This window comes from Pogona vitticeps, chromosome 3 (assembly GCF_051106095.1).
Source record: "Pogona vitticeps strain Pit_001003342236 chromosome 3, PviZW2.1, whole genome shotgun sequence".
Classification (NCBI taxonomy): domain Eukaryota; kingdom Metazoa; phylum Chordata; class Lepidosauria; order Squamata; family Agamidae; genus Pogona; species Pogona vitticeps.
In genome coordinates this window covers 231,197,843-231,216,204 of record NC_135785.1, presented here as the reverse complement: position 1 = coordinate 231,216,204, position 18,362 = coordinate 231,197,843, and the positions used below count along the sequence as shown (strand labels likewise).

The window sequence follows — 18,362 nt, the reverse complement described above, 5'->3', positions numbered from 1 at the left end:
TGTCCAGGTAAATGCAGCATAATATCCATGTTTGTTGACTATTGCATATGAATGGTGTGCAATTTCTAATAAAATATGTTTTTCAAATAGGAAAAAGCCTAGTAGCATAAGTAAACCCATTATTATGAGTCCTGTTTGTAAAGAGCATGTAATAATTCATGTAGTGGCCTCTTTTTTACACATTTTTTAAATCAGTTTTTAAAATATGGAAAGAGCTGAAGTAAGAATTTTGTGAATGTAAAATCCCGTTCTGCTGCTGGATTTCCAGTACAGTACTGCAGTACTGGACGCAGCAATCATGTATGAATTTTTAGCTTCAGAAATGTAATACATTAAGTGTGCTGCTCACTCAAAACATAAATATCATAATACTGGATTTTAACTTAGGTATTCACATCTTTAGAGTTACAGGACTGAAATGTCACTTAAAAGGAAAAAAAATGTGTTAGCCATTTCTGGATAAATGCAACCCATGGCTTGGAGAAGTTACAGATACCCTTCCCCATTGGCAGTGTGGCTGTGTTGACTGGGGGATTGGGGGGAACTGTAGCTCCAAAAGTAACTTTTCCAAACTCTGATTCAAATAACTTTCTTTACATTGTAGGATATTTGCACTTCTAGTGAAATCTGCCTTCTAAACAGATTCAGTATGTATTTATTTCCTAGGTATAAAATGATGTGAACCAAATCTAGTCACAAGAATGTCTTCCCATTTCCCCTAGATTACATAAGTAGCTTTTACATTTGTCTGAGCGAGGCTCAGGAGCATATAGGCATATGAATCTATCCTAGATGTTCTACAAAAAGGAATCTGAAAACACCATTAATTGGGGAAAGGAGAGAACCTTTAGCTGTGGGTTTGGAAAGGAAGGTTCAGTAACCAAATAAAGTTCAACCATATTTATTTCTAGCTTGCTGGGCATAATTGAAGTGAGGTTGATTGTGAGAATGAAATTAAATAAATTAATAAACAGAAGCTGTGGACAAACCTGGACAGTTTTAAGACTTCACAAGGCAGGGAGGGAGCATTTATTTTCTCTCATTACTATAGTTGCAATGAAAATACCTCTCTGAACGTATAAATAGTACATTTGGAAATATTACTTTCATTGAAGGAGAGTAAAATATCCCCTTCTCTCCCAATTTAGATTACCCTTCAGCTGCTACTTACGTATCAGAAATCATACATGTTAACTGTTCACACAATTTTAAAAGCCACATGTAGTTCTGTGTTCCATATTTCTCCTCCGGGGAACTGAAATAACTATGCATTTCTCTGTGGAAATGTTCTATTAACAGAAGGCACACAAACTGAGATGTTTTCTTTCCTAACAGTTGCCTTGTATATGTAGCTGGCTATGGGACCCTAAATTAATCTAATCAATATACTTCTGGCTCTTATAAATGGTTCCAGGTTCAGTCCAGGTTCTTTTACATTGCTGCAATGACACCAACGTTGTGTAGTTTAAAATAAAACAAACTTATAGAGAGATGTCTTGTAGAACTAAAAACAAGATGTCCAAACAAGACAATTGTGAAAAGCAAAAAATTATTCTGTCCAAGTTGTAAAACTATTTTTTTACAAAATAAAATTATTTTATTATACGTATTCTTGAATGTCTGTTTGCATCCTTTTTGGTTGAAATATTTTCTGTTTGAAACACTCAAACAGTGTTTCAGTTGCTGTTATACTAGGAAGGTTGTGTCATGAAAAAGAAAATCCAGATTTTGCATGAATTATTATTTTTTGCTAGCAGAATGTTTCAGGTTAAATACTTGTCTGCAATTCTAGTAAATAGAGTTCTGTAATCATGAGAGACAGGAAGTCTAAAAGTCATCCAGAAATCTTAGATGAAGAATTCAGCCTTGAAAAAGTGAGTTAGAATTGAAATAGAATAAAAATGGAACCAAATGGGGACTGCTCAAAAACATAAGAGTTTTCCATGCTTGGGAGAAACCTGACACTTGTACAAGTTAAAGTGGGGGGGGGGACCCCTTCATCCAGATTTCATTAAATGCTGCCTTTAGAGCCAGACAGTTCAGTGAAGATCAAGTGTGTCCGATGCCCAGATGACATTATGGTAATTGAACAGTGGAATCAACTGCATAAACTGCTTGTCGCTTTTTGTTCTGGAAGGGACATACGTATATGGTGGACCTAAGCACTCTTACTAAGTAGGAATATATTGGAATTTTGTTTTAGATACTATTGGTTTTACCTAATGGTATTTGACACATACCAAGGCAAGAGGAGAAGGCGACAACAGGACAAGATGGTTGGACAGTGTCATCGAAGCGACCAAAATGAATTTAACCCAACTCTGGGAGGCAGTGGGAGACAGGAGGGCCTGACGTGCTCTGGTCCATGGGGTCACGAAGAGTCAGACATGACTAAACGACTAAACAACAACAACATATTGACACAAGTGTTTTGAATGCCTTGGCAGGATTCTCAACTGTTGGTACAATGAAAAGGCAAATTGATTCTGTTTTCCACATTTCCAGATTTGGTCCAAAGTTATGCCAAAGGTGGTTAACATACTAGAGCTCATCTAGATTATGTGTATCATATGATACCGTGTCCAGATATATTACTAATATTAAATATTTCTGCTCCAGCAAAAGTTTCAGTTGCTTGTGCAGCTGTTCCAGCACTTTATTCTTCATCTTTCAAAGATAAAGCTAAAATATGTCCCAGTACATACCATAAAATTAAATAATGACTACTGTATTTGATATAGGTTGATTGGAGTTGGAGACATTTGATGTTAGTGACACATCAGTTGGTGCTTAGCAATGCTGTCACTTGATACCAATCATATGCATGAGTTGCTTCTTGGTTTCTATTTTATTTGCAGTTCTTAATCCTATCTAGCGAAAAGGTGTAGAACACACACTTAACACACATACTGTACTGGAAAAGCCAGTGTGATGTACAGTACTAGTGGATAGAGGGAGGGACTGCGGCTCAGAAGATCTGAGTTTAAATCCCTGCTTGGCCATGGAAATCTATGTAGATGTGTGTAATTTTGGTTAAACCACTCCTTCAGTATCTCGGTACCCTGAAAACCCTATTAGGGTTTCTGTACATCAGATGGAACTTGATGGCCCAAAACAAGACAGCACAAGGTCTACATGTGTACCCCTTACCCAGTTTTGTAGCAAGTGTATTCAGTCCCAGCACTGGTAAAAATAGTGTATCTGTGTTTCAAACATTTTCTTGAAAGCTTGTATGGCTTGTGTGCTTTCCTTCAGGGGCTAATAACACTCCTGGAGAACTAGCAGCCTTGTAAACACTGCTTGCACACTGCATATCTTGTCTATGGCAGAAACAATGCTTCTGGGCTGCATTTGCTTATTTTAACGTTAAAAAACAAGGGGGAACAAATACCTTATGGCTGTCGTAGTGATTTTGATGACAGGTACCGTAATTGTGGACTTTAGCAGGTTCCAGCAGGAGGATTTAACCCTCTGAACTGAATAATTCACCCAAACCAAGGTACAGTTGTGTTCAAAATTATTCAACCCCCACTGAAATTGAATGTTTTGGCCATTTTGACATTGATTTTGATCATTCAGTCATCTTGCTTACATTTACATGAAAGAGGCACTTGTAGGTCAGAGAAATATAACCTTAAGTTTATAATGAAATAACCACAAATGTCTTTTCTGTGCTCACATCATTATTAGTTTTTATTCAACCCCCAAGTGACATTCAATCTTAGTACAACATCCTTTTACAGTTATAACAGCTTTTAAACGTGAAGCATAGCTTGACACAAGTGTCTTGCAGCGATCTACGGGTATCTTCGCCCATTCTTCATGGGCAAAAGCCTCCAATTCAGTCAAATTCTTAGGCTTGCGCACTGCAACTGCTTTCTTTAAGTCCCACCAGAGGTTCTCAATCGGATTTAAGTCTGGTGACTGTGATGGCCACTCCAAAATGTTCCAGCCTTTCCTCTGCAACCATGCTCTAGTGGACTTGGAGGTATGCTTGGGATCATTGTCCTGTTGAAAGGTCCAACGTCTCCCAAGCCTCAGGTGTGTGACGGACTGCATCACATTTTCATCCAATATCTCCTGGTACTGAAGAGAATTCATGGCACCTTGTACACGCTGAAGCTTCCCTGTACCTGCAGAAGCAAAACAGCCCCAAAGCATTATTGACCCTCCGCCATGCTTCACAGTAGGCAAGGTGTTCTTTTCGTCATATGCCTTGTTCTTCCTCCTCCAAACATAGCGTTGATCCATGGGCCCAAACAGTTCTAATTTTGTTTCATCAGTCCACAGAACACTATCCCACAACTTTTGTGGTTTGCCCACATGACTTTTGGCATACTGCAGTCGACTCTTCTTATTCTTGGGAGACAGCAAGGGGGTGCGCCTGGGGGTTCTGGCATGGAGACCTTCATTACGCAGTGTGCGCCTTATTGTCTGAGCTGAAACTTCTATACCCACATCTGACAAATCTTTTTTCAGTTCCTCAGCAGTCACACGGGGACTTTTCACCACTCTACGCCTTAGGTAGCGCACAGCAGTCGAAGTCAGCATCTTCTTTCTTCCACGACCAGGTAGCATTTCAACAGTGCCCTTTGCCTTGAATTTGCGAATGATGCTTCCTATGGTGTCTCTTGGTATGTTTAACTTCTTTGCAATCTTCTTATAGCCATTGCCCTTCCTGTGAAGACAAATCACCTCTTCTCTTGTCTTCCTGGACCATTCTCTTGACTTCACCATGTTTGTAACCACACCAGTAAATGTCTAGAAGGAGCTGAGTATCACAGTCATTTTAAAGCTGCCTAATTGGTGCTTATTATGCTTGATTGGTGCTCGGTGACATCCACAGGTGTTTTCAATACCTGATCGAAAACACCTGAATGAACCTCTCTTCTTCAGAGTGGTAGTCTTTAAGGGGTTGAATAATTGTGGCAATGAAGAAACCACAAAAGAAACATTTACTACTGTATTACATAAACAATTGATGTTATTTTAGTTGCATTTGGTTCTTTAAAACGTCCTTGTAGGATTTCATTCTGAATACAATTCCAAATGTACACTATAGTCCCTAAACCCCTTTACAGCATTGGGGGTTGAATAATTTTGAACACAACTGTAGACCAATGAGGAACAAGATAGAGATCTTCCATTTCTTTTGAAAGCACACTATAATGTGGTGATGGGGGGTTAAGCATATTGGGAAAGCAAAAACCAATGCTGTCTGGCTAGACAGTTACAAATCTGGACTCCTAGCAGGTTGGCACAGATCAAAGCTGACACAGCAGACGGTGTAGGCATCAGTCTCGAGAGACTATGGTAATGTGCTCTGAATAGAGGTCTTGGAACAGCACCTAGTATGGTTGAGAAGGCTAATATGAGAGTGACGATCCCTTCCACACTGAAGACAAATACAATCTGTCCCCTGTCCAGCTCCCTGATTTTGCTGCTTTCGGGACTTCCTCTTTGCCTTGGCCTGCTGGACAAGTGTCTCTTCAAATTGGGAGAGGCCATGCTGCACCGCCTGCCTCCATGCTGGACACTCCAATGTCAGGGTTTCCCATCTGTTGAGGTCAATTCCTAAGGCCTTCAGATCCCGCTTGCACATATCCTTGTATCGCAGCTGTGGTTTCCCTCTGGGGCGATTTCCCTGCACTAATTCTCCAGACAGGAGATCTTTTGGAATCCAACCGTCAGCTATTCTCATGACATGCCCGAGCCCATGTAGACATCGCTGTTTCAGTAATGTATATGTGCATGCTAACAGTTCCAGTTCATCCTAGGACAAGTTTCTATTTGGAACTTTAACTTGCCAGGTGATACCAAAAATGCGTCAGAGACAACGCATATGGATTGTGTTCAACTTCCTCTCCTGCCATGCACAAAGGGTCCAGGACTCACTGCAGTACAGGAGTGTATTCGGGACACAGGCGCTATAGACAGCAGAGGAAGAATGAACGAATAGGGTAATTAGTCCTCAGGAGATGGTAGTCGAAGCAATCATGTTATATATGTCACATCTACAAGAGCCATCGCCTTCCTCTTTCCACCAATTTTTCCTAGAAGCTCACATTTGCCTGACTCTCACGGGCAAATTAGAAAGAAAAACCCATGCCCGGCCTCGCCTGCGTGGCTTTCCGGCCGTCTCTATGGCAACGGCAAGAGCCGGAAGAAGCTTCGTTCGCGAGATCACCCTGCCTCCGGTTGTTATGGCGACGGGAAGCTTGGCGCGGAGGGAGAGCGGACCGGTTTGGACCTTGACAGCCGCCGTCTTCCGGTGCTTGGTGAGTGGTGTGCAGGGGGAAAAAATATCGCTCCGAGAGATGGCGGGATGATGCCGGTGCGTGCAGCGGTTACCATGACAATGCCATGGCGGGCGGGCCGCTGCCGGTCGGAGTTCTCAGGTGGAGACGAGCGGAAGGAGAAGTAGGGCGGGAGGCCACCAAGGGCCTTAGCGAGGGGTGTGTGTGTGCGTGCGGCGGCTCGAGGGGCGGTTAGGAGGTCAGAGCAAACCATCTCACCGTCCGCAGCAGCAACTGGAGTGGTGGCAGACGCCACCCTAAGTGCCGGCTTGGTTTCTCCGGCGTAGAGTGCGGAGGCGGAGGCCGACTGCGGAGCGGACTGTGCCAAGTCCCTTCTGAGGGGTGTGTGTGTGTAAATGCTGCCTCAGGATCCAGGGCGCGCGGCTGTTTCAGCCGGGAGCAGCCCAGAGGCGCCTCGTTTGGGGAGGGGGAAGAAGAGGTGGCTGCGGCTGCCATGGCGACAGGCGTGGAGGCCTTGCCCGCTTGTGGGGCTGAGCGCTGCAGGGGGCTTAGCGAGCCCCGTCGTAAAAATAGGTCGCTAGTACTGTAGCTGGTGCCTTGTTCTTGGGAGAGGCTATATAATCCTTCTCAGCAGCTGTTAGCCACCCCCAGACAGACATCGATGCCCTCGGAAAATCTCGCTGGTGGGTTAAGGAGATCTGAGGTCTTTTCGGTAAACCAGAAAACTCTTTACTGAAAGAGTGTTGTTGTTCGCCCCTTTAAGACTTGCTTGTATAGCTCGAGCAGCACCTGAGAGTGAGAGTGCCTTTTGGTCACTCACTCTTCCATATATTTTATTATTCAGATTTTTCTTTAAAGAGGCAATATCACTTGATGCATACTTTAGAATAAGTGATTTTTAATTTAGTGAGATTTTATCTCTGAATAGAAATGTATAAGATGGTGGGGTTGTTTGTCATCATTAACACTCATGCAACACGTAACAACCTAACTCACATATTCACTTATTTTTGTTGTGAATACTTATGTCTGAGTAAGAAAGAAAAATTATAGGCTTTGCCTTATAAATATGTATAACTAGCAGTTGATATATTTTTGAAGCTAAATCCAATTCTTATTTCTACCAAGAGTAGATTCATTGCACCAGTGGGACTTACATAAGCGTTGACTTAATGAATGACATTCAGTCTGTGGAATTATTCTGTTTGGGGTTAACAATTAGATTACTGACAATCAGATAAAAATGGGACGGTTCTTGATAGAAATTATGATTGTCAAAGACCAAGAACTAGGAATATAAGAAGAAAAATGAATAAAATCTACATAAATTGTCCTTAAGGAAATGCTCATTAGGCCGATTAGAAAGAAACCAAGCTTGGCAGCGGACAACATTGGCAATTATAGGCCCATCACCAATGTTTATTTTCTCAGCAAGGTAATTGAGAGGGTAGTGACCGACCAGCTTCAGGCTCTCTTGAATGAAACTAGTGCCCTAGCTCTGTTTCAGTTGGGCTTCAGGCCGCGCCACAGCACAGAAATGCCATTGGTCGCCCTGCTGGATGACCTACTTAGGGAGGCCGACAGGGGCAAAATGTCCTTGCTTGTCCTCCTTGATATCTCAGCTGCCTTTGATACCGTCAGCCATGATATCCTCCTGGGGAGGCTCTCCAAGTTAGGGATTCATGGCCTTGCTCTCACTTTGCTCTCGTCCTTCTTGGAGGGCCATCTCCAGAGAGTGCAGCTTAGGAAGAATGTATTGGCCCCGTGGTCCTTCAATTGTGGGGTCCTGCAGAATTTGATCATCTCCCCAATGCTGTTTAACATCTGTATGAGGCCATTGGGGGTGAGTGGGTCATTCGGGGATGTGGAGCTTCGTGTCACCAATATGCTGATGACACTCAGCTCTACATCTCTTTTTTTCCATCTGCGGTGGAGGCTGTTCCATCCCTTTGGTGCTGTCTGGAGGCCATTCTGCAATGGATGCAGTTGAATGGACTAAGGTTGAACCCAGACAGGATGGAGGTCCTGCAGGTTGGGGAGTCCTGATGTCAGTGGTTTGGGGAACTTCCTCTCTTTTTTGGGGGGAGGGTGACTCTTACCACAAAGAATTCAGTTCCCAGTCTGGGGGTCCATCTTGACCCGGCGCTTACTATGGAGGCCCAGGTAGCGTCCGTGGTTTGGTCTGCCCACTTACATCTTTGGCGGATTGCCCAGTTGCATCCTATCTAGACACAGGGGCACTCACCACACTGGTCCATGCACTCATAGTCTCAAGAATAAACTACTGTAACATTCTTTACATGGGGCTTCCTTTGAGACTGATGCGGAAGCTTCAGATGGTCCAGAACACAGCAGCTAGGCTATAAACAGGGGTGAAAAGATTTCACCATTTCCCCCCCAATTTGGCTGCCTTACACTGGCTATCTATCTGCTTCTGCATTGATTTCAAGGTGTTAACAATCACATATAAAGCCCTTGACGGTTTAGGATCTCGATACCTGGCAGAGCGCCTTCTTCCGCCCAGTTCTACCTGTATCACCTGCTCCAGTCAGGCTGGGCGGCTGAGAGGCCTTAACGCCAAGAGAGGCGTGGTGGAAAAAGACCAGAAATTGGGCCTTCTCAGCAGTGGCCTTTGGAACAACTTACCTCTTGAGATCTGCCTGGCTCCCTCAAGAGTAGCTTGAAGACATGGCTATACAGGCAGGTCTTCCTTACAGCTATTACCTAGCCTATCTCCTTTTCTTTTCTCTCCTTCCTCTTCTTTTCCCCCTCTTTTTTTCCTTTCCCATCTTGGATTAATCTGGATTTTATCTTAGTTTATTTTTATATTATATGTAAACCACCCAGAGTAGACACATCCTAGATGGGTGGTATAGAAATCAATCAATCAATCAATCAATCAATCAATCAATCAATCAATCAATCAATCAAAGGCCAATGAAATGTTATATTCTGTTTATACTGTGGCCAAACAGCTATCCATGGGAGACTACATACAGGGTATGTGTGAAACAGTGACCTTCTTATGTTTCCCAGCATACTGGCTTTGGTACTGGAGGGAATATGTATAGATTATAAATTGTAACTACTGATAGTACCATCCTCTATGAATTTGTCAAGTCGTCTGTCTCTACTTGTGGCCACTGCTGAATTTTATGGTAGTCATTTCTATAGCTAACTACCATGCAAAGATATATTTCATTAAAAAAACTGGTTGGCATTTCTTATATTTTTACCTGACTTTCAAAGGATTTCCTATTAATTTTAAAAATCCAGTTTTGTAGACCCATTACCACTCCTCAGTGTATTTAGGCATATTCTTCAGAGTTATGTTATTTTGTTAATCAAGCTGCTTACTTCCCAAAATACTCAGTTTCTTTTTTCAGGGAAATACAAACATATATTTCATCATTTTGTAGCTTTACTTTAAGGAACATCCACAATGGGTGACAAGAAAGACACTACTGAATCCACAGACTCTGGAGATTCCACAGAAGGTGGAGATTATGAGGATGATTTTGAAAAAGACCTTGAGTGGCTAATTAATGAAGAAGAAAAAAGAATATCTAGTGATATACAGGTATTCATAAAATACTATGTGACAATCTTATATTGATATCTAAATTGTATTTTAAAATATGTGGCTATAAATTATGTTTACTAGAAAACTAGTACTTTTATGGTTGTTAAAATATTTTTGAGCATAGGTGGTAATACAGAATTCCTTCTAGTTTTTTCTCTGCTGAGGGATTAAGCCACTGTAAACTTGGGGGAGCATCTTGATTGACATTGCATAATGTTGCAGTGTAGGAGAGTATTCTGTAGATGTATCCAAAGGTCAATATGTGTATGAAGTTGTTTGGTTCCCAACCTGAGATTTTAATGCGAAATGTGTTGCTGAGTACTGTGGTTAAATGCATAGGATAGTGCTTTTAAAAATAGATCTTTTTAAAGCAAAAAAATTAGTAATATAGACACACCTAAATTTGTAGAAATCTAGACATTTCTAGACTAATGATATATGTTTGGATAAATGTGTGTTGTTTTTAAATTGGATAACAATAGTTCCACGCAAATTACAAAATTTTCAGAATCACACAAGGAAAAGATGAGATGAAAAGAGTTTTATCTCAAAATTAAACAGAATTTGTTGGTTGGTGGAACAATATATCTCAATTGAGGAATTTTAGGTGTTGGCTCTTTATCTCAGATTATACAAACTGGAATAGGAGCACTGAGCATTGGACTTATATAGCCATGTTTGGTTTTATTTTGCAAGGTGTTCAGTTCTACTAGAAGCCTACATAGGGTGATGTACATTCTGCATATATAGCCTGCAACAGATAATCTTGAGGTTAATTTAAAAATGTAAAATAAAATCTTCACAGATTCAGAAAGTAATGTCAGAGCTTTTAGTAAGGCTAATGAGAACAACATTTCTCTGTCCTGCTTAGCTTCCTGTAGTGTCTAGTGTTTTTACTAGCCTTTTGTTCCTTTGATTTACTAGTTTTGGAAAAATGTTCTGAATGCTGAAAAGATTTCAACAAGAATGAATACTAAAAATTAATTTAATTTACATGAACAGTATTGTTACCCTAAATTTGAGGTGCATATGTACACATGTCACCTGTATTGTGGCTGTAGTTGAAATTCTGTTATGCAGATACACAAACAGTGTAAATTTTAGATGCAAATTGCTCTGTAGACATTATCTGTTTCATGCCAAATGATGTGACTTAGTATATAACAGCTAATGGCTACAGAGATTTCTTAACTTACAGCAATTATCTTCTGAAAGTTACACTGCATAACTACGCAGTAGGATTTCAGCCATTGTGCTTAAATGTGTTTAGCCTCTCAAGAACTATGCAAAGTACATTACATAGGGAAATATATCTATGCAGGTATTAACCAGCTGCACAAATTACATTAATTAGGCAAGGAGATAAAGTTTCACATTTGGGCTATGTCTCTATGTGTATGAATACTGAAATGATCTCTGAACATTTAATGCAAAGATTCAAAAGGACAAGGTTGTAAGCACATTTGGCTCAATATATTTATAACTGATAGCTGGGTTTTCCAAATGCTAGTAATGCTGCAGGTGCATTCAACTAAATGAGTGCAGATCTCAAAGGTGGTTATATGTTTGGGGATGTTGGAGATGGGGTTTGCATGCATGCCCCCATATCCATTTTCTGATTTAGGTTTATGAATGTTTCAGGTGAATGTCCTATAGTAAGGGCCAGTGCCATCCAGCAAAGCATCACAGCTGAGTGGGAAATAGAACCAAGATTACTTGTGTGTCGTTTCACTTTTTAGGCATTACACCTTGCTGGCTGTTTTGTTCTTGTTGCTTGCTTGTTTGTTTTTTAGAATTATGCTTTTACATAGATGCAAACTGAGCGGTTACATTTTTATTTGGCTACTGTGGAAAGAAATGTTGTCTTAAAAACTCTGTAAATTGTCCCCAGACATTTCAGTGACTTACTACTGTATGTATGTTTCCTCTTAGATGTTATATAAATAGGCACTTTTAATTTCCTCATAGAATCATGATGACAATGAAGAGAATGTGGAAACTAGTGTTGACAAAGACTTAAGAGGTAGAGAAGATAGAATAAATTCTTCACAAGGGTCTCTTGACCCTGAAGAAATCTTGAAGGATGAAGATGGAAGTTCAGCACAAGAATCTCCTAAACTGAAGGAAGTTCTGAAGGATGAAAGGTCCCAAAATGAAATACATTCTATATTTGAACATGATATGAAGCTGTTGGAGCAGGCATCTGATACTGACAGTGAAAACTCCTGTCAGGAATCAAAGTTTGACCAGGAAGACGTGGAGGATGATGAAGATATAAAGCGTTACATCTTAGAAAAAATAGAAGAAGCCAACAAACTTCTGTTATATCAGGAACCTCTGGATGAAACAAAAGAAAGGAAACTAAAATTCAAGGATGATTTGGTAGATCTTGAAGTTCCATCTCTGAAAGCTGTAGAAGCTGATGAAAGTGACCCTCACAGGGAAAGAAACATTTCAGGTAGACTGTCACAGTTGCATATTTCTAATGATGCAGGACAGGAAGATTTTTCTCTTTCTATTAATGGTGGGAGAGATGATGAACACAAGGATGGCAAGATCCTAGTAGAAAAAGATGGGAAATTTGAACTCCTGAGTATTCATGATATTGAGAGCCAAGGCTTCTTTCCTCCACTAAGTGTTTCTTTTACTGACATTGAAACTCAACACATTTCTCCTAAAGCTTCCTACAGTACTTCTTTTGGCACTATCTGTATTAAAAATGATGAGTCCTTGCTACAAACACCTGTAAAATCTTGTTCTCCTTCCCGAGAAGGCTTTATTTATGTCCCTCGACCACCATCCATTCGACCAAGTTCAGCCATCAACATTATAAGAAACACTGAAAGGGGGAAAAGTCCACGCAGGGTACAGTCTGCAAATGTCGGTCTTGGTATGAGGAGTTCTACATACTGCCTATCACCTAGGCAAAAGGAACTACAAAAACAAATGGAGCAAAGAAGAGAAAAATTAAGGAAAGAGGTAAGAGTACAAAGGAGATGAGCAGATCACTAGAATTGTGAGTAGGAATATACAGATATTTGAGTAACATGCCTTATTGATTCTGTGCTCTTGTTAATATTTTTTATTTTTATTATATATTTATACATGCATGCATGCATACATACCCCACCCATTTAGTGAGTGAGCATACCACTACTCTGGGTCATTTACAAAACATTATAAACCATACAGCTAAAAATATGAAAAACATATTAATAGAAAACAAACAGAACCCTCTGCCCCATAAAATCACCAGTCTGGGACATAGGATGGCAGGCAACAGGCCAGCATAATTTTACGAAAGGGTGGTGCTTGGAAAGGCACGGGTAAAAAGTCAGGTTTTAATTTGCTTGTGGAAGCTCAAGAGGGTGGGATCTAGTCGCACCACCACAGGAAGAGGAGAGCAGCCACTATTGAAAAGGCCCAGTTCTGACTGATGCTTTCCAGAGGCCTTTTTTGGAGTGGCCACCCACAACATTAAAGACTGGGATATGTGAATGGTACAGGTAGCAAGGTCCTAACTGTAAAGGGCTTTATAAATTAGCATCAATACCTTGAATTTTGCCCAGAAACAAACTGGCACCACTAGTAAATGGTGTCATGGCTAATAGCCTGTACATTATCTTTTATGCAATCTGTCTAATCCTTTTTAAATGTTATCTCAGTAAATGGGTATTTCTTCATCTCTGGTAGTACTTTCACAGGCTAGTCACTAATGAGTAGTATCCAGATTTAGTCATACTTGAGAGTAAACCCACTGAAATGTATGAGTCAATCATGACTAAATGAAATTTAATTGATTTCATTGTGTCGTTTCCATGCATGACATGTGAATCCAACCCTGTGTGTTCCACAACATGTGATTTCATTTTAATATTCTAATTATATCTGAAAATTCTGTTATGTTCCCAGCGTCTACTCTGGATAGCTCACAATAAAATAGACTAAAAACAATAAAATAGTATCAAACAACAATTTAACAACAAAGAATGTCATTCAAGATGGAAAAGGTAAAAAATCAGATAGTGACCGGAGGGAAGGTCTGCCTAAATAGCCAGGTCTTGAGTTGGCTTTTGAAAATACCCAGCGAAAGGGCCAAGAGAATCTCGGAGGGGAGACTATTCCAAAGGTGGGGGGGGGGCACTGCTGAGAAGACCCGGTTTCTTGTTTTTTCTTTCCATGCCTCCCTTGGCGTTAGGCCCCTCAGCCGCCCCTCCTGGCTAGAGCGAGTGATTCGAGTAGATTTAGGTGGGAGGAGGCGTTCTGCCAGGTATTGAGGTCCTAAACCGTTTAGGGCTTTATATGTAATCATTAACACTTTGAAATCAATGCAGAAACAAACGGGCACCCAATGCAAGGCAGCCAGAGTGGGGGAAATATGGTGATATTTTCTTGTCCCACTGAGAAGTCTGGCCACCACATTCTGCACCATTTGAAGCTTCCGCATCAATCTCAAAGGTAGCCCCACGTAGTGGTCTAATCTCGAGATTACAAGCACATGGACCAAAGTGGTGAGTGCCTCAATATCAAGATAGGGGCGCAGCTGGGCAATCCACCACAGATGGAAATAGGCAGAGCGGGCCACTGACGCCACCTGGGTTTCCATGGTGAGCGCCGGGTCCAGATGAAACCCCAAGCTGCGAACCTCATGCTTCGCGGTGAGAGTCACCCCCCAAAAGAGAGTGAGTTTCCCAAACTGCTAATGGTGGGGCCACCCACCCTCAGAACCTCCATCTTGTCTGGGTTCAGCTCATTTTTCTGCATCCATTGCATTACAGCCTCCAGACAATGCTGAAGGGACAGAACGGTATCCACTGTGGTTGGAAAAAAGGAGATGTAGATCTGAGTGTCATCAGCATACTGATGACACGATGCCCCACACCCCCTGATGACCCCACCCAGCGGCCTCATATAGATATTAAACAGCATTGGGGAGATAATCGAGCCCTGCAGAACCCCACAATTGAGACTCCACAGGGCCAAAACACTCTCCCCAAGCTGTACTCTCCGAGGACAGTCCTCTAAGAAGGATCGGAGCCAAGCAAGCGCCAGACCACCAATTCCCAACTTGGGGAGCCTTCTCAGGAGGATACTGTGGTCGACTTTATAAAAGGTGGCTGAGATACCGCGGAGGACCAACAAAGATTTTTTACCCGTTGGCCTCCCTCAACAGGTCATCCAGCAGGGCGACCAATGCCATTTCTGTACCGTGGTGCGGCCTGGAGCCCGACTGGAATGGATCCAGGGCATTAGTTTCATCCAAAAGAACATGAAGCTAGTTGGTCACCACACTCTCCATCATTTTACTAAGGAAAGAAACATTGGCTACTGGCTTATAATTGCCAGTATCATCCACCGCCAAATTTGGTTTCTTCCAAAATTTTTGAAAATTCATGTAGAAAAACTTTGTGGAGAAGAGCTGTAAGAAGGACCCCCATTGTACAGTGGTCAAATAGATGTACTACAGCCAAAACTGTGTTCATGGCCCAGGGTTCACGTGCTGGCAAGGCAGTGGCAGCGGGATGTCTGTGTGTGTTTTTAGTAACACGCCCTGAATCGATGAATACATTTGTTATTCATCAGTTCATGGGGGCAACTTTGTGCTTCGTGAGTTGTCAACTTTTGACGACTCACGAAGCAAGACGACTTGCCAGAATGGTGAGTTGTCCTCATCTCTACTCATGAGGATTGGAGTGGGTCCCCAAACACACCCTACACACCCCCAAAAGACAACCAAAAGAAACATATGTGCATATTCAGGTATTTATTGTTTAATTTTTAAAAAATGACCATCTCCAGGCCAGGTGCAGCCTATACTGAGGGGCTTGGATTTGATCCCAGAGTAATAGGTATGGAATTTAGGAATTTAGTTAGCATTATTAGATAATGGTATTTGTATGCTTCTTTAAAGAACAGGATAATATAATTTAAACAAAGTATACTACTTCCTCTCTGAAATGCTCTATTTCCTTGTTGAATTTTGGATGAAATTGTTTAAATATTCTAATTTTCACATTTTAATGAAAGGAAGAAATACGAAAAAGAGTAATGGAGGAACAGAAAAGGAAAGAGAATGACATGGTCTTCAGAGCTTGGTTACAGAAGAAAAAAGAACAAATGCAAGATGAAAGAAGAATTCAGCGTGCAAAAGAGCTGGAAGACTTGAACACCAGAGTAAGTCATCATTTCCATACCTATTACCTTGCTGTGCTCTGCTTAATTGGAAAACCAGACAGTGAGACTCCGTTAGCTATGCTGCCAAATATCACTAAAATGTCTTTTGTGGCAGTTGTAGTTGCATACCACATTTTATTTTGAAAGAGTTTGGTACTTGTTCGAATCCAGTGGTTTCCAAACTTGAGTCCCCATATATTCTTGGACTGGAACTCACAGAAGCCTTCATCAGTGCTGGCCAGGATTTCTGAGAGTTGCAGTCTGGGGATTAGCACTGAACCTTATAAATGTGAATCTGGTGCAGGTCTTTTTCTGGACACTAAATATTGTCTTCCCTTTTCTGGGAAGTCCCAGCACAACACACCTGTTTTCAAACTCAGGGCTCAAAAGCCTAGGAGACAGAATTCCAAAGAAATCTATTCCAAGTCTGTTTTCCTTTTCACAGCCCAGTCTTGTTAGTTTGAATTGTTTTCCTGCTGTGGTTCTTCTTTAAAAACTAGCTGTGCATATATTGGGGACATGTATGAAAAATCTAAATGCTTTCTGGTTCAATTATATGATGATAAGGTTTGCCTCAAAATATTCTACCCGGTAAAATATTTGCAATCAGGTTGCTAATGTTCTATTTTATTTGCATTAACTTATGTGCTGTATGTTTCCCTAATTTTGAAAACAAGAGTAAATGCTTGTGTTTTTCTTTTAAATAGCAGGAAAGTAGAAATCCAGAAGAAGCATTCAGGTCATGGCTTAAGAAAAAGAAACAAGAACAAATTAAAGAAAAAGAAATGCAAAATATGAAACAACAGGAAGAGTGCATGTTTTTCCTTCCAAGAGCAATGGAAAATGACAAAGCTTTTAAACAGTATGTTTCTGGGGTGATTCTGCCCTCCCATTACTTTTTAAAAGGAAACATTCTATTCACTATTGAGCAATTTAATTTGCTTCCACAAAGCAAAAAAGGAAGACCTTTGTCTCTACCAGAAAGTGATTATTTTCCTTTCTGTGTTCCCAAAACCTTTCAAAATATCCTCACTCATATGAGACACACATATCTGCATACTATAGAAAGTTTTGGGAACACAGAAAACTGTCAAATAACATTTTTTTAAAACTTCACACTCTAAACTTGCAGTCGATAGATTGCTTTTAATAGTGAACGGAAATTCATTCTTCTCTTGAGACTGGAGCAAAAGAAGATGAATGGTGCTATCAGATTAAAGTACTAGAGAGTGCTAAACTATTTTAGGTTTAAAAATTGATCTGCTTTTAGGTGGCTGAGGGAACAGAGTTAGAACTCTGGTTAAGAACCAAAGGAAATCGATTGTTGTTGTTGTTTAGTCGTTTAGTCGTGTCTGACTCTTCGTGACGCCATACATATTGGTAATTCACTCTGACTATTTTATTTCTCTGCAGATGGCTGAGGAGGAAAAGAAGAGAAAAGCGGGAAGAGCAGCTAGCTGCCAAAGAGCGATCAAAGCAGTTTAGGCAGGAAGCCAGAAGAGCGAAACAAGTAGAGAATATTCTTTGTTCAATTTCTGAACCAAGATGTCTTCGTTTCACAGACCAGTATAGCTGAGGCTTAGAATCACCTGGTGATTCACATGTCCTTCACACTATCTTGTACAGCTTGAGTTGGCTGCCTTTTGGGAGTAGCTTCACTTCTGGTATGTTTCATAATCCTTTAATAATGGTTTAATTTTCTCAGTCTTACTAATCTGTTCCCCTTTTAAACCTGGAGTAATTCTGTATTTGTGAATGGGTCAAGATTGTATTAATGGTTCTAAAAAACATAAATCAGAATAAACACCTGTGTGGTAATTGCAATGTAAATAATTAATTTTTGAGAATAATGTCAATGTTTTCCACAACTTATCACAGCACATGCCATGGTGTTGGTAAACAGCACTAATGCTGGATGGATATCTAGTTTGAGGCACATTCCTATTCATTGCTACACTGTATCAAAGTTCTGCCCACGGTCTGTTATGTTCCTTCCCCACCTCAAATAAAGCATTGGAAAGTGACAACTGCATCACCAACTCAGAAAGACCCCTCAGTGGAATTCAGAATATCCACACCATTTTTCAAGAAGCATTTTCTGCTCATTTGGGGGGAGCTATTGTTATAAGAAATCATGTTTTTAAAAAATGACATCTCAGTACAGAATCAATGGGCAAATATTTAAAGTCAAAGAACTAAAATTAAGCACCAATGAAAGTAGGTAGAAATAAGGCAGCAACTGGTGACTACAGTATACATTGTCTTAAAAAACACTTCTTGTACTTTTGTATATGCATGCATCTTCAACCATTTGTTTCCTCCAAAAAATTTCATGTTTATTAAAAACC

At 40.7% G+C, this 18,362-nt stretch overlaps 1 protein-coding gene across 10 annotated transcripts; it reads left to right on the top strand.

Moving 5' to 3' along the window:
- Window positions 1–6,148: 6,148 nt before the first annotated feature.
- On the top strand, window positions 6,149–17,832 carry CCDC181 (coiled-coil domain containing 181). Of its 10 annotated transcripts, none has more exons than XM_020784908.3 (6): window positions 6,149–6,278; window positions 9,677–9,837; window positions 11,809–12,819; window positions 15,868–16,014; window positions 16,722–16,876; window positions 17,428–17,832. In XM_020784908.3, exons 2-6 carry the CDS (start codon window positions 9,700–9,702, stop codon window positions 17,588–17,590), a joined length of 1,614 nt encoding a protein of 537 aa, XP_020640567.3. In that variant the 5' UTR covers window positions 6,149–6,278; window positions 9,677–9,699; the 3' UTR covers window positions 17,591–17,832. The 10 variants fall into 10 exon arrangements, with proteins under 10 accessions (XP_020640567.3, XP_078246067.1, XP_020640569.3 ...); XM_020784910.3 differs by having other exon boundaries at window positions 6,269–6,334; XM_072993851.2 differs by having other exon boundaries at window positions 6,270–6,398; window positions 16,725–16,876.
- Window positions 17,833–18,362: the final 530 nt, after the last annotated feature.